This window comes from Eptatretus burgeri, chromosome 1 (assembly GCF_056783735.1).
Source record: "Eptatretus burgeri isolate ZD-2024b chromosome 1, Ebu_testis_v1, whole genome shotgun sequence".
NCBI classification, from domain to species: Eukaryota; Metazoa; Chordata; class Myxini; order Myxiniformes; family Myxinidae; genus Eptatretus; species Eptatretus burgeri.
Window position 1 is genome coordinate 113692572 of NC_140961.1, and position 13736 is coordinate 113706307.

At 46.1% G+C, this 13736-nt stretch overlaps 1 protein-coding gene across 4 annotated transcripts in view; it reads right to left on the bottom strand.

Annotated features, from left to right (window-relative positions):
• LOC147035213 (serine/threonine-protein kinase MAK-like) overlaps nt 1–13736 on the bottom strand; it is a 75066-nt gene that overhangs the window by 42146 nt on the left and 19184 nt on the right. For all 4 annotated transcript variants that reach the window (XM_085895587.1, XM_085895558.1, XM_085895577.1 and 1 more), the window contains exons 4-7: nt 13431–13552; nt 4729–4808; nt 4487–4619; nt 73–244 (exon numbers count right to left, since the gene is read on the bottom strand). In XM_085895587.1, the coding sequence (XP_085751713.1) occupies nt 73–244; nt 4487–4619; nt 4729–4808; nt 13431–13552 (507 nt within the window). The remainder of the gene's footprint in view (nt 1–72; nt 245–4486; nt 4620–4728; nt 4809–13430; nt 13553–13736) is intronic.

Here is a 13736-nt window from a genome sequence, read left to right on the forward strand (position 1 = left end):
TGTATTTCACAAGTCTAATGAAACAAGTTACCCATGCACTGCCGCTTGCAGAAGAAGTACATTACTCGATACCTGAGTGGGAGTACCAAGCACTTGGCAGATCTTGAAAATTTGGTCAATTTCTGAAGATCCGGGAAAGAGTGGCCGAAGCGTTGTCAGCTCTGCCATGATGCACCCCACAGCCCAGATGTCAATGGGGAAGGTATAACGTGGTGATTTTAATAGAACCTCTGGTGCTCGATACCTAGAGAAAAAAAAATCGCACACATTTATGTCACAGCCGAAAGTGTGTGAATTGCTCAGGCTGTTGCAGGAGGGTAGGCAGTTACAGTGCCGATATAAAGTCTACACTCCATTTCAAAATGTTCACCTTTTGTTACCTTGCAGCCTGGAATTAAATTGCATTAAATCAGACTTTTTACACCTTCATTTATACATCGTAACCCACAACTTCCAAATGAAAACACAACTTCCAATCTCGATATCTATATATATCTCTATCTCTATCTCTATCTCTCTCACTCTCCTCCACCCCTCTCTCTCTCACTCTCTTCCACCCCTCTCTCTCACTCTCCTCCACCCCTCTCTCTGACTCTCCTCCATCCCTCTCTCTCACTCTCCTCCATCCCTCTCTCTCACTCTCCTCCACCCCTCTCTCTCACTCTCCTCCACCCCTCTCTCTCACTCTCCTCCACCCCTCTCTCTCTCACTCTCCTCCACACCACTCTCTCTCTCTCTCTTTTTCTCTCCTCCACCCTCTCTCTCTCTCCTCTACCCCTCTCTCTCCCTCCTCCACCCCTCTCTCTCTCCCTCCTCCACCCCTCTCTCTCCTCTACCCCTCTCTTTCTCTCTCCTCCACCCCTCTCTTTCTCTCCTCCACCCCTCTCTTTTCTCTCCTCCACCCCTCTCTTTCTCTCTCCTCCACCTCTCTCCACCCCTCTCTCCACCCCCTCCACCCCCTCTCCACCCCCTCTCTCTCTCCACCCCCCTCTCTCCCTCTCCACCCCCTCTCTCTCTCACTCTCTCCTCCACCCTCTCTCTCTCACTCTCCTCCACCCCTCTCTCTCTCACTCTCCTCCACCCCTCTCTCTCACTCTCCTCTCCACTCTCTCTCACTCTCCTCCACCCCTCTCTCTCACTCTCCTCCACCCCTCTCTCTCACTCTCCTCCACACCACTCTCTCTCTCTCTCTCTTTTTCTCTCCTCCACCCCTCTCTCTCTCTCTCTCCCTCTCTTTCTCTCTCCTCCACCCCTCTCTTTCTCTCTCCTCCACCCCTCTCTTTCTCTCTCCTCCACCCCTCTCTTTCTCTCTCCTCCACCTCTCTCCACCCCTCTCTCCACCCCCTCCACCCCCTCTCCACCCCCCTCCACCCCCTCTCCACCCCCTCTCTCTCCACCCCTCCCTCTCTCTCTCTCTCCACCCCCTCTCTCCCTCTCCACCCCTCTCTCTCTCACTCTCTTCCACCCCTCTCTCTCACTCTCCTCCACCCCTCTCTCTCTCACTCTCCTCCACTCTCTCTCTCTCTCTCTCTCTCACTCTCCTCCACCCCTCTCTCTCTCTCTCTCTCTCTCTCCTCCACCTCTCTCTCTCTCTCACTCTCCTCCACCCCTCTCTCTCTCTCTCACTCTCCTCCACCCTCTCTCTCTCTCTCTCTCACTCTCCTCCACCCTCTCTCTCTCTCTCTCTCTCTCTCACTCTCCTCCACTCCTCTCTCTGTCTCTCACTCTCCTCCACTCCTCTCTCTGTCTCTCACTCTCCTCCACCCCTCTCTCTCTCTCTCTCACTCTCCTCCACCCCTCTCTCTCTCTCTCTCACTCTCCTCCACCCCTCTCTCTCTCTCTCTCTCTCTCACTCTCCTCCACCCCTCTCTCTCTCTCTCTCTCACTCTCCTCCACCTCTCTCTCTCTCTCTCACTCTCCTCCACCCCTCTCTCTCTCACTCTCCTCCACCCCTCTCTCTCTCTCTCTCACTCTCCTCCACTCCTATCTCTGTCTCTCACTCTCCTCCACTCTCTCTGTCTCTCACTCTCCTCCACCCTCTCTCTCTCTCTCTCTCTCACTCTCCTCCACTCTCTCTCTCTCTCTCACTCTCCTCCACCCCTCTCTCTCTCTCTCTCTCTCACTCTCCTCCACCCTCTCTCTCTCACTCTCCTCCACCCCTCTCTCTCTCTCACTCTCCTCCACCCCTCTCTCTCTCTCTCTCTCTCTCCACCTCTCTCTCTCACTCTCCTCCACCCCTCTCTCTCTCTCACTCTCCTCCACCCCTCTCTCTCTCACTCTCCTCCACCCCTCTCTCTCTCACTCTCCTCCACCCCTCTCTCTCTCACTCTCCTCCACCCCTCTCTCTCTCTCCACCCTCTCTCACTCTCCTCCACCCCTCTCTCTCTCACTCTCCACCTCCACCTCTCTCTCTCACTCTCCACCTCCACCTCTCTCTCTCACTCTCCACCTCCACCTCTCTCTCTCACTCTCCACCTCCACCTCTCTCTCTCACTCTCCTCCACCCCTCTCTCTCTCACTCTCTCTCCACCCTCTCTCTCACTCTCCTCCACCCCTCTCTCTCACTCTCCTCCACCCTCTCTCTCTCACTCTCCTCCACCCCTCTCTCTCACTCTCTCCCTCCACCCTCTCTCTCTCACTCTCCTCCACCCCTCTCTCTCACTCTCCTCCACCCCTCTCTCTCTCACTCTCCTCCACCCCTCTCTCACTCTCCTCCACCCCTCTCTCTCACTCTCCTCCACCCCTCTCTCTCACTCTCCTCCACCCTCTCTCTCACTCTCCTCCACCCCCCTCTCTCACTCTCCTCCACCCCTCTCTCTCTCACTCTCCTCCACCCCTCTCTCTCACTCTCCTCCACCCCTCTCTCTCACTCTCCTCCACCCCTCTCTCACTCTCCTCCACCCCTCTCTCTCACTCTCTCCACCCCTCTCTCTCTCTCCTCCACCCCCTCTCTCTCACTCTCCTCCACCCCTCTCTCTCACTCTCCTCCACCCCCTCTCTCACTCTCCTCCACCCTCTCTCTCACTCTCCTCCACCCCTCTCTCACTCTCTCCTCCACCCCTCTCTCTCACTCTCCTCCACCCCTCTCTCTCACTCTCCTCCACCCCTCTCTCTCTCTCTCCTCCACCCCTCTCTCTCACTCTCCTCCACCCCTCTCTCTCTCTCTCCTCCACCCCTCTCTCTCACTCTCCTCCACCCTCTCTCTCACTCTCCTCCACCCTCTCTCTCACTCTCCTCCACCCTCTCTCTCTCACTCTCCTCCACCCCTCTCTCTCTCTCTCCTCCACCCCTCTCTCTCTCTCCTCCACCCCTCTCTCTCTCTCTCCTCCACCCCCTCTCTCTCACTCTCCTCCACCCCTCTCTCACTCTCCTCCACCCCTCTCTCTCACTCTCCTCCACCCCTCTCTCACTCTCCTCCACCCCTCTCTCTCACTCTCCTCCACCCCTCTCTCTCACTCTCCTCCACCCCTCTCTCTCTCTCTCCTCCACCCCTCTCTCTCACTCTCCTCCACCCCTCTCTCTCACTCTCCTCCACCCCTCTCTCTCACTCTCCTCCACCCCTCTCTCACTCTCCTCCACCCCTCTCTCTCTCTCTCCTCCACCCCCTCTCTCTCTCTCTCCTCCACACCTCCCTCTCTCTCTCCTCCACACCTCTCTCTCTCTCTCTCTCTCTCTCCTCCACCCTCTCTCTCTCTCTCTCCTCCACCCCCTCTCTCTCTCTCTCTCTCCACCCCTCTCTCTCTCCTCCACCCTCTCTCTCCCCTCCACCCCCTCTCTCTCTCTCTCCTCCACCCCTCTCTCTCTCTCTGCTCCACCCCTCTCTCTCTCTGCTCCACCCCCTCTCTATCTCTCTCCTCCACCCCTCTCTCTCTCTCTCCTCCTCCACCCCTCTCTCTCTCTCTCTCTCTCCTCCACCCCTCTCTCTCTCTCCCCTCCACCCCTCTCTCTCTCCCTCCACCCCTCCCTCTCTCCCCCTACACCCCTTTCTCCCCTACACCCCTCTCCCCTACACCCCTCTCCCCTACACCCCTCTCTCTCCTCCACTCCTCTCTCCCCTACACCCCTCTCTCCCCTACACCCCTCTCTCGCCTCCATCCCTCTCTCTCAACAAACCACTGGGCCGTAGAGTTATCTGCAGGTGGTGGCCTCAGGACTGGGCGTTCGGGAGGAACTCGAGTGCTTCGCCTCGTGGCGAACATCAAACCCCTTGTCGTAACAATATTTACCACATCTCTGCCACAAAGGCATGACTTAAAAACATCTACATTTCACAATTATCCATGTGTCTAGTGTGTTTTGAAGTTTCTTAGAAACAACACGTATAATCTTTTATGCATAATAAAAAAGTGTGCATAATAACAAAAAAAAAATAATGCACATTTTATTACATGATGAAAATGCACATCAATGTTTGAGCATTTATTATATTAATATGTTATAGTTCCTTTACTTTGGCTCAGCAAAATAATGCATCCGAGTAACATACCACCGTGTTGAGATGTAGTCGGTATAGGGTGGCAATGAACGAATTTCTCGTGCGAGCCCAAAATCGGCAATCTTTATTAGCTCGGGCCCCATACACAAGAGGTTTTCTGGTTTCATGTCTCGATGGAAAAAACCTGCAAAATTTGACCAATGATTAATTGAATTATGCATTCTGACATCGACTATATGGGTATGAAAGAATAATATACAAAGTTTGTTCCTTACAGACTTCAAAAGTCATACCGTGTTTGTGGATGTAAGCCAGCCCTTGAAGGATCTGGTACATGATGTTCCTAACAGTTGCTTCAGGAAAGTCCTTGTTCCTGTTCAGAAAATGAAGTATTTTGAAAATCCAAATGATAAACAAAATGTACAGCAATGGAAGAATTCAGTCAAAGGTCAAATAATAAATTTGATTTGCTATTGAAAATTTTTGCAAACTGCACAGAATAATTACACGATTCAACATCATGCACCCACACAAGTAATACATTTTTTTTTTTAATCTTGTTAGATTCACTATTCATAGGAAATGCCTCAAAACAGACATGGTTGCTGTGATAATGGCATCGACAAGGAAACGGGACAAGAATATGCGAATTATTTAATTTTGAAATTGATTCTTCACCATTGAGAGATAGGGCCAAAAACGATATAAAGCATGATATTTCAAAAACGCATTGGCCCGATACGTTCTCGTGGATCAGGCATTGCTTGGCGGAGGTATGTGCTCTACCGAGTGCCCTTCTAGTTGTTTTTTTTTTTTTGGTTTCAGAAACATCTTTGCAGTTTACATGCAAAAATCCCTCCTGCATCCCGTGACCTCTCCCTCTGCTTCCCCTCAAAACCTTCACTGCTAGATATTCCACACCTCCTCATTCCCTCATCTTATTTTTCCTCCATTTGCCCTATTTATACACTGCTCTTTCCCAATTCCATATCCAGACAATTCTCAGGAATGCAAGGTTCAAATAATTGGTGCTTAAATGACATCCGAATGACTCCCCAAATTCCGAAGGATACGCTCGAGTTGTTTCTTTTTAAAATTATTGTTTATGGTCTGTTTGATCGATGGATTATGCTTTATGATGAAGTTTCCTAGAATGCATTTGGGAACGGCTACAACAATTAAAATCATCCTGATAAAGTGTCTAACCATTAAAATAATGTGACAGCAGATAATCAATCATTCCTCATTGGCAGTCTGTTAGCTTCTCCCTCTGGGACATCATACTGTTATGTCTGTGGGGTAGATGGAGGAATTTCATCGGAAAGATAGGATTGTATAGAGTTGCTTGGTCCGTGGACGTGTAGGAGACATCTCGATGGAAACCAAGTAGGGAAACTGTGAACTTAAGTGTGACTCGTCACCACACGGGGGGGGGGGGGTGGTACGGTGTTAATTACATAGGGATTAAGGATAATTTCCCCAGTATGTAACCCCCCCCTGTGACTTTTCCCTATGTTTTTTTTTATTACAAAAGAGCAATGGAAGAATTGCGTTTTTATAACATCACCAAGTAGGCAAGAAGCCCCGCCTCCAAGGGTGACGGCGGGCGAAGTCACACCCCCGAGGCTGATGAATGATGGGCATGACGTGAGACACGAGAGGAAGAAGTCACAAGGAAGAAGGCAAGCAATCAGAGAGGACGGGGAAGCAGCTCGTAGCAAGAAGGAAACGCACGAGTGGAGTTTGGTGCGAGGAAGACGATCAGAGAAACCAGAGCGCATCTCGGCAAGGGAACGGAGAGAGCGGGATCGGCAAGCGCGGTCGACGAAAAAGCGACACCTCAGTTCGGGAGTCCTGAAGTTGAATATTACCTCACAACTTGCTTGGCGTCATTTCCTGGGGCGTGGTTACCCGCAATCTGATGATTGGTGAATAGCTATTGGTGAATAGCGTGTTTATATGACCGTGTGTGCGTGTGCGTGTGCGTGTGCAGTCACCTCAAAATTAGATTTAAGCTGTAGATTACCTCACGCTATTTCTTTCACGCACGCCATTCATCTCTGAGAATCTCAGCTGTCGGCCTCCAAGGGAGAACCGTTTGGCCATCCATCAAGCTAGGGGCAAACCTTCTGGACATGACAATACTCTGTAATTAAGCAAGTCGATTGTTACATGCCTATTATAACTGCCAATGTTTTCTCAGGTTCATTGAGGAGAGTGTACATATTGTGACGGACATCACCTATGGATAACTCCAAAGAGGTCGGCACATCTTTAAAGACAACGAACGCCATCTGTGTCGCTCATCTTTGGCCGGCTCCCCATGCCCAACATCACGTTACTGTCACCAGTGAAATGATTGTCACAGATGGAGTATCGTGCTGCAAACTATGTAATGGATGTTAATTGGCCAAGCGAACCAGCTTTACGCGCCACTTGCTGTGATCTACAAGGCAATCTAAATATATGGACAATCGAGCCCTCAGTTGCCTTATGCCACCATGAATAAAGATAGGAGAAGTCAGGATATTAATTCTTCCTTGCAGGGTTTTAATAATCAATGCAAGTATTTACAAAGCACGTTTACATTCCCATTCATCTCCCATTCATTCCCAAGTGAACATTCGTGCCATTAGATGCATTATGCTGTCACTTTGAAGGGAGGGAAGGATGCCTTATACTCAGTGCAGGTTTTGGCAGCACAGGACAGTGCAAGTTTCAGCATTGATGATCGAGCGAAGGGGTCCAACGATGAAGCCAAATAAAGGGAGTGCAGTGAACAGGATGCAAGGTGAAGGTGGGCAAGGTCAGAAAGTGAAAGATGTGAGAAGGAATGAAAGTGAAAGATGGGTGAGAACGAAAGTGAAAGTGAAACATGAAGCTGGAGTGACATGAGTCTAGACTGCTCAAGCTACCTGTTTGACTCTCTAAGCAGACTCCTTGACTTCTCCACAGACTGCGTGTGCTCACCCTTTTATCAACAACTTACCCTCTCCTCTCACGGCTCTCACACTTCTCATTGGTCGAATCTCCGCTCATGGGGCGCTCTGCAGTTTTTGGCACATTCACCATCCAAATCAGTGACACGCTTGGCACGCTGTCACCCTTAATGACAACGGATGGGCCATTTGATGCAAACTTCTTGGCACGAAGTCGGTTTGAGGCGGTTTGGGGAGATTTGTTAGGAGGTTGGGGGAGAAGGGCAAGGCACGCTGTGCTAAATGCAGGGAATAAATGCCCGAGAAGTGCGTTTTATGCGCTATGTGGTGTAGGAAATGGATGCATACCAGAGTGTGAAAGCAGATAATAACATGCATCGGACACCTACCGATGTCCGATACTTGCAACCAGATATCTGCATACATGAACATCGGACACTTAACAAAACAAAATACTATGAAATAACTAGAATTGTACAATGAGATTGTCTCTCTTTACCCCCAAGAAGTCAGAACCACAATATTATAACTGTTTGACAGTTATAGTACGTATTATAACTGTAAATTTTTTTTCTCAGGTTCATCGAGGAGAGTGCACATGTATACAGTGGCCTGCAAAGGTATTCAACCCCTCCTACAAATGCCACATTTAGATGAATTACGAATTATATACAAACAATTTTTCCAAATGGACTTTTTTATTCATAACTGAAGAGATCAAACCAAACACTGTTACAGTTGAACAGAGGTTCCATGTCAGGAATATGTGCAAAAAACATGTACAAATCTAAATTCACTGATTGAAAAGTATTCAGCCCCTGAAGTCAGTACTTGGTGGAAAGCACCTTTTGCTGCGATGACTGCTATGGGTCTTTTTGGGTAGGTCTCTTCCAGCTTTGCACAGTGAGATGGTGAAATATTTGCCCATTCTTCACGTAAAAATTTCTCTACTTCTGCCAAGTTTGATGGGGATCGTCAACGGACTGCAGTCTTCAAGTCTTGCCATAAATGTTCAATTGGGTTCAAGTCAGGACTTTGACTGGGTCATTCAAGAACATTTATTTTCTTCTTATTCAGCCACTCCAGTGTGGCTTTAGCTTTGTGCTTCGGATCATTGTCTTACTGAAATGCAAATCTACCCAGTTTCAGATTCATGGCTGACTCGAGCAGGTTTTCGAGTGCCATCGGTGACCCCTGTCAAGCAGCCAAGGCCCTACGGCCTCTCGCAGAAAGCAATATGGCTGACTGTAACAAAAATATGCCAAACGATGATATAATGAGTCACAGAAAATGATGAGAGGGACACAGACCCTTCCTACCCAGAGGCATAGGTCGGTGCGACCACACCAAGCAGCCAGAATGTGTGCTGAAAAGGATGACTGCACGTCCTCCAGTGAGGAAGGAGATCCCCACCTCATGACAGGGAAGCATCTGCAGCAAAGCTAAAAGCTAAAACGGTGTCGCCTGTTCAACAACTACGAGGCTTCAGACAAATCATAGAAGATTAAATGACAAGAGCTGGAGCTTAGAGTAGAAGGAAATCATCCTCCATTGCAAAGCGTATTCTGCGCATGAAGCATGGGGGACTATTGGTAAAGGAGAAAGATTCATGAGCCAAATGAAACGAACAAAGCTGGCAGCCAAGGCCGCAAGAGTTCTACAAAAAAAAATTCACTGCAGTAGCTTCAATGATCCACAGATACTTGAGCCAGGAAAGAATAAAGGAAATAACTGACAAAGCAAGACAGCAAGCAATTGAAGACATAAATTGGATGACTCGAGAAGAACGAGTCAGTATCAAAAAGAAAGTTTGGCAAAGAAGGAAAAAATGGACGTTATTATGGGCAATGGGATATGCCGGACGAAAAGGCATGAGGAAAGAAAGTACAAACACCTGGGAACAAATAATCTGAAGACTATGCCCTGATAACGGTAATTTTAACACAAAGACAAACAATATCCTCAAACAGAAAATATTCACAGAGGGGGAATTAAGAATAAGAGATGAACAAACTGAAGAAAGAATAAGAAATGACTGGTCACCTATAAATGGCGACTTGCCACCAATGCCACAATAGAATGACAGGACATACATTTGTGATGAGATTCCCAGAGTACAAACTCCCCAAAAAAGGAACCATCAGAACTTACTGATGCTACACAGAAAATAGAACAAGAGAGGAAAACAGAAACAGACTAGAAGGGCACTCGGTAGAGCGCATACCTCCGCCACATAATGCCTCATCCACGAGAACATATCGGGCCCAATACATTTTTGAAATATCATGGTATACAGAACTATATTGTTTTTGGCCCCATCTCTCAATGGTGAAAAAAAATCACTGTAAAAAATATCAGATCCCGATTTGGATCTTCACCGAATTTGAATCAATTATTCCTTGTCACACACCTAACATGTCCACCAAGTTTAGTCACAATCCGTCCACCACTTTTTGAGATATCGTGCAATATATCGTTTTTGGCCCAATTTCTCAATGATGAAGAATCACTATAAAAAAAACTTATAGTAGCCAGATCCGGATCAGGATCTTCACCAATATCTAATCATTTCGTTCTTGTCACACACCCAACCTGGCCACCAAATTTCATCCGAATCCCTCTACAACTTTTTGAGATATCCTGCACACAAACAGACAAACAAACAAACAAAAGACAGAAAGGGGTGAAACATAATCTCCTTCGACTTTCAGTGGTGGAGGTAAATATCATGCTCTATATCATTTTTTGCCCCATCTTTCACTGGTGAAGAATCACTTTAAAAATTCAAAAAAGTCTCGTGTCCGGATCTGGATTCGGATCTTCACCAAAATTGAATCAAGTCATTGTTGTCACATACCCAACCTGTCAACCAAGTTTCATCCGAATTTGTCGACAACTTTGAGATATCTGTTATGTATCGGTTAAGCCCAATCTCTCAATGGTGAAGAATCACTTAAAAAATTATCAGATCCGGATCTGGATCTTCAAAAACGAATCATTTCTTCCTTGTCACACACCTAACGTGTCCACCAAGTTTCATCCGAATCCGTCCATATATTTTTGAGACATCGTGCTATATATCCTTTTGGCCCTATCTCTCAATGGTAAAGAATCACTTAAATTTTCATATCCAGATCCAGATCTTCACCAAAATCTCATCAGTTCATCCTTGTCACACACCCAACTTGCTCAGCAAATTTCATATGAATCCGTCCATAACTTTTTGAGATATCCTTCACACAAACAAACAGAACAGACAGACAGGGGTGAAAACATAACCTCTTTCCACATTCGGTGGCAGAGGTAATAATGGGAACATTTACTTCATATGCAGGGTGATCCGAAATGATGTGCAACTTTTCAAACAGGTGTCATCATTTTACAAATATTAACCTCTTTTTTTATTTTCAGATTGCCTAATGAACAAGGTTTGAAGTTTTGTTTTTCCATCGAAATTTCAACCATATCGAAAAATTTATCCGTGTGTCTCATTTTCGACAAAGTCATACGTTTCGACAAAAAGGCAGTTTCATAGGATATAACCAAAGCTAATAATTCTCCAATACAAAACCATCAAATGTAATGTTGAAAATGTTAGAGAGACTGGAAGTGTGAAAGACCAACTTAAAGGACATTGGCTTAAAACCTTCAGCATAAGAACACCCAAAAGGATGGAGATTGTAAGAAGCTTTGCAGGCTTCTCCAAAAAGGTCGACATGCTGACTTGCACAGGGAGTGGGAACTTCTCGCATGAACATTGGTAGAATAATACTGACAGTTGCAAACTGTATCCGTACAAGATACAGTTACTGCAGCACTAGACCAAAATAAGTAGGGGGGACATTCAAACGTTGCACCGCTATCACCCAACAGATCGACGAAGAGCAGGATTTTCTCGACAAATCCTCTTCAGTGATGAGGCCCACTTCCATCTCAGCGGCCACATGTACAAACAGAACATCATATTTTGGGCACAACACCAACCAAACAAACATGCAGAACAATCAGTTTTGACAGCGAAGATAAAGGTTTGGTGTGCTATCGGACGTAGCAGTATAATAGGATCCTTCTTCATTGATAGCAAAGCCAGACAAACAGTGAAGTCAGTACAGACAGATACGTGGACATGCTGTCAGAGAAGATTCATTCCGGCTCTGAGAAGGAATCAAGACATCACTATGAATTCAGTCATTTATCAGGAAGATTATGCAGCACCGCAATTTTTGAATGGTGCTTTGGAGTTTTTGAGACGTCATTTCCCGGGTGATCGACTCATTCCTCGACTTCGGGACAACCCATGACCTCCCTACTCCCCGGATCTGTCTCCTCACGACAACTACCTATGCAGGAGTTTCTCAAAGCTACAGGAGTACAAAAACAACCCATACACATTGCAGGAGATGAAAAATAACATCAGATGGAAAATCAGATGCAGACGATCTCCAGTTCTCAGCCGGATCATTGGGAACTTCACTGTCCGTGTGGCAGTTGTCATCCAGAGGAGCTGTTCTTGGATGCAGCATTTCAACTACGAATGATATTGCTACTTATTGCTTGTTGAATAATCTTTTTGATATAGCAAACAAAAAATTAACTCATCCTGTGTATTATAAAACAAAAACAAACAAAATTGATCAAGAAAAAAAAAGAATGCTAATAGTTAAATAAAAAGTTACATTTCATTTTCGACCACCCTGAAACAAGAGCAGCATTCCCTCCCCATACCCTCCCAAAGAAGTTACTGGAAAGTGTGAATGCTGATTATTAAAGCTGTGAATCAGATTGAGGTAATTTGTTAAACTAGTACGTGCCTGGCCATACGTGCAAAAAAAAACAACTTTCAAACAACCACACAGGCCGTTCCTTCGCTGTCGTAAACGATGACTGGATTGGGGCATTGTGTTAAACTAGTACGTGCCTGGCCATACGTGCAAAAAAAAACAACTTTCAAACAACCACACAGGCCGTTCCTTCGCTGTCGTAAACGATGACTGGATTGGGGCATTGTGTTTATCTCTCTATAATTTATCGATAAAATCGAGAAAAAAAAAAATCGAGAAAAAAAAAATCGCAAAAGAAATCAAGAAACAAATCGAGAAAGTACAGAAATCGAGAAAGAAAGAATACAGTGTCGAGAAAAAAAAAATCGAGAAAGAATACAGTAAGTCATCACTATCCAGAAGTCCGGAAGTTAAGTCCGCATGATTATTCGCAATTTAGTTTTAATGGCCAATTATTCAATTAGCGCCAAAGTATTTTGCCTTTTCGCAATGTCATCGCAAGGAAAAACACAAAGAGAAGAAAGAGAGAAAAAACTTTCAAACAACCACACAGGCCGTTCCTTCACTCTTGTAAACGACGACTGGATTGGGGCATTGTGTTTATCTATAAATGCGCATAAGAAATTGAGAAATTATTTGAATACAGTGTCATCACTATCCGGAAATCCGTACGTTGTAACCCGTAATGGGGAACGAGGCTGAGGATCTCTTCCCCATCGGCCACACCTATGCAGCAACGTGTCCTTTCATTGGTTTGGTAAATAAATGCCCATAACTTGGGAACCACTTGTCCGATTAATATCAAACCTTGAAAAGGCACATACTCAGGTCCACAGCAATATACCTGGCAAGTTTCAATCAGATCGGACCAGTGGTTGGCGAGAAACAGCGGTCACAGACACAGACACAGACACACACACAGACACACACACACACACACACACACACACACACACACACACACACACACACACACACACACACACACACACACACACACACACACACACAGCTGAACTTATAGATAGATAGTGATGTGATGGTGGAGGTATAATGATGAAGGTGGGCAAGATAGTTGGGAGGTTTAGGATGGTTGTCGAGTTTTATAGTCTTACTTGCATGACAAATAAATGCGTTTCAATGAGAGGTTGCCAAGCTTTGTTTATTCATGTCTAAAAGTATGACAAATAAAAAAAAATCCATCTGACCAACCCAGATACAAGCTTTGCTTTTCTTTTCAGCCTGTCCAATATCAGGGTTGCTTTCAGTGCATACCTGTCCTTCATGAGCTGATAAAGGTTCTCTTTCATGTACTCAAAAACGAAGTATAGCTGGTTGCCTTCCCTTATCACCTCTTTCAGCTTGATGACATTGACATGAGACAACTTCTGCAAAGACTAGAAACAGATGTAAATTAGGATAATTTGCAACCAAAACAAATTCAAAAAAAAAGAAAATCTGTTCAGGTTTTAGGGCAAACAATAAAAAAATTGGAACATCACAAACATGCTCATCACAAGGCTGGCATGAAAACACAACTTATTGGTCCGTTTGAGCACGGCACACGGGCCAACCAGCTCT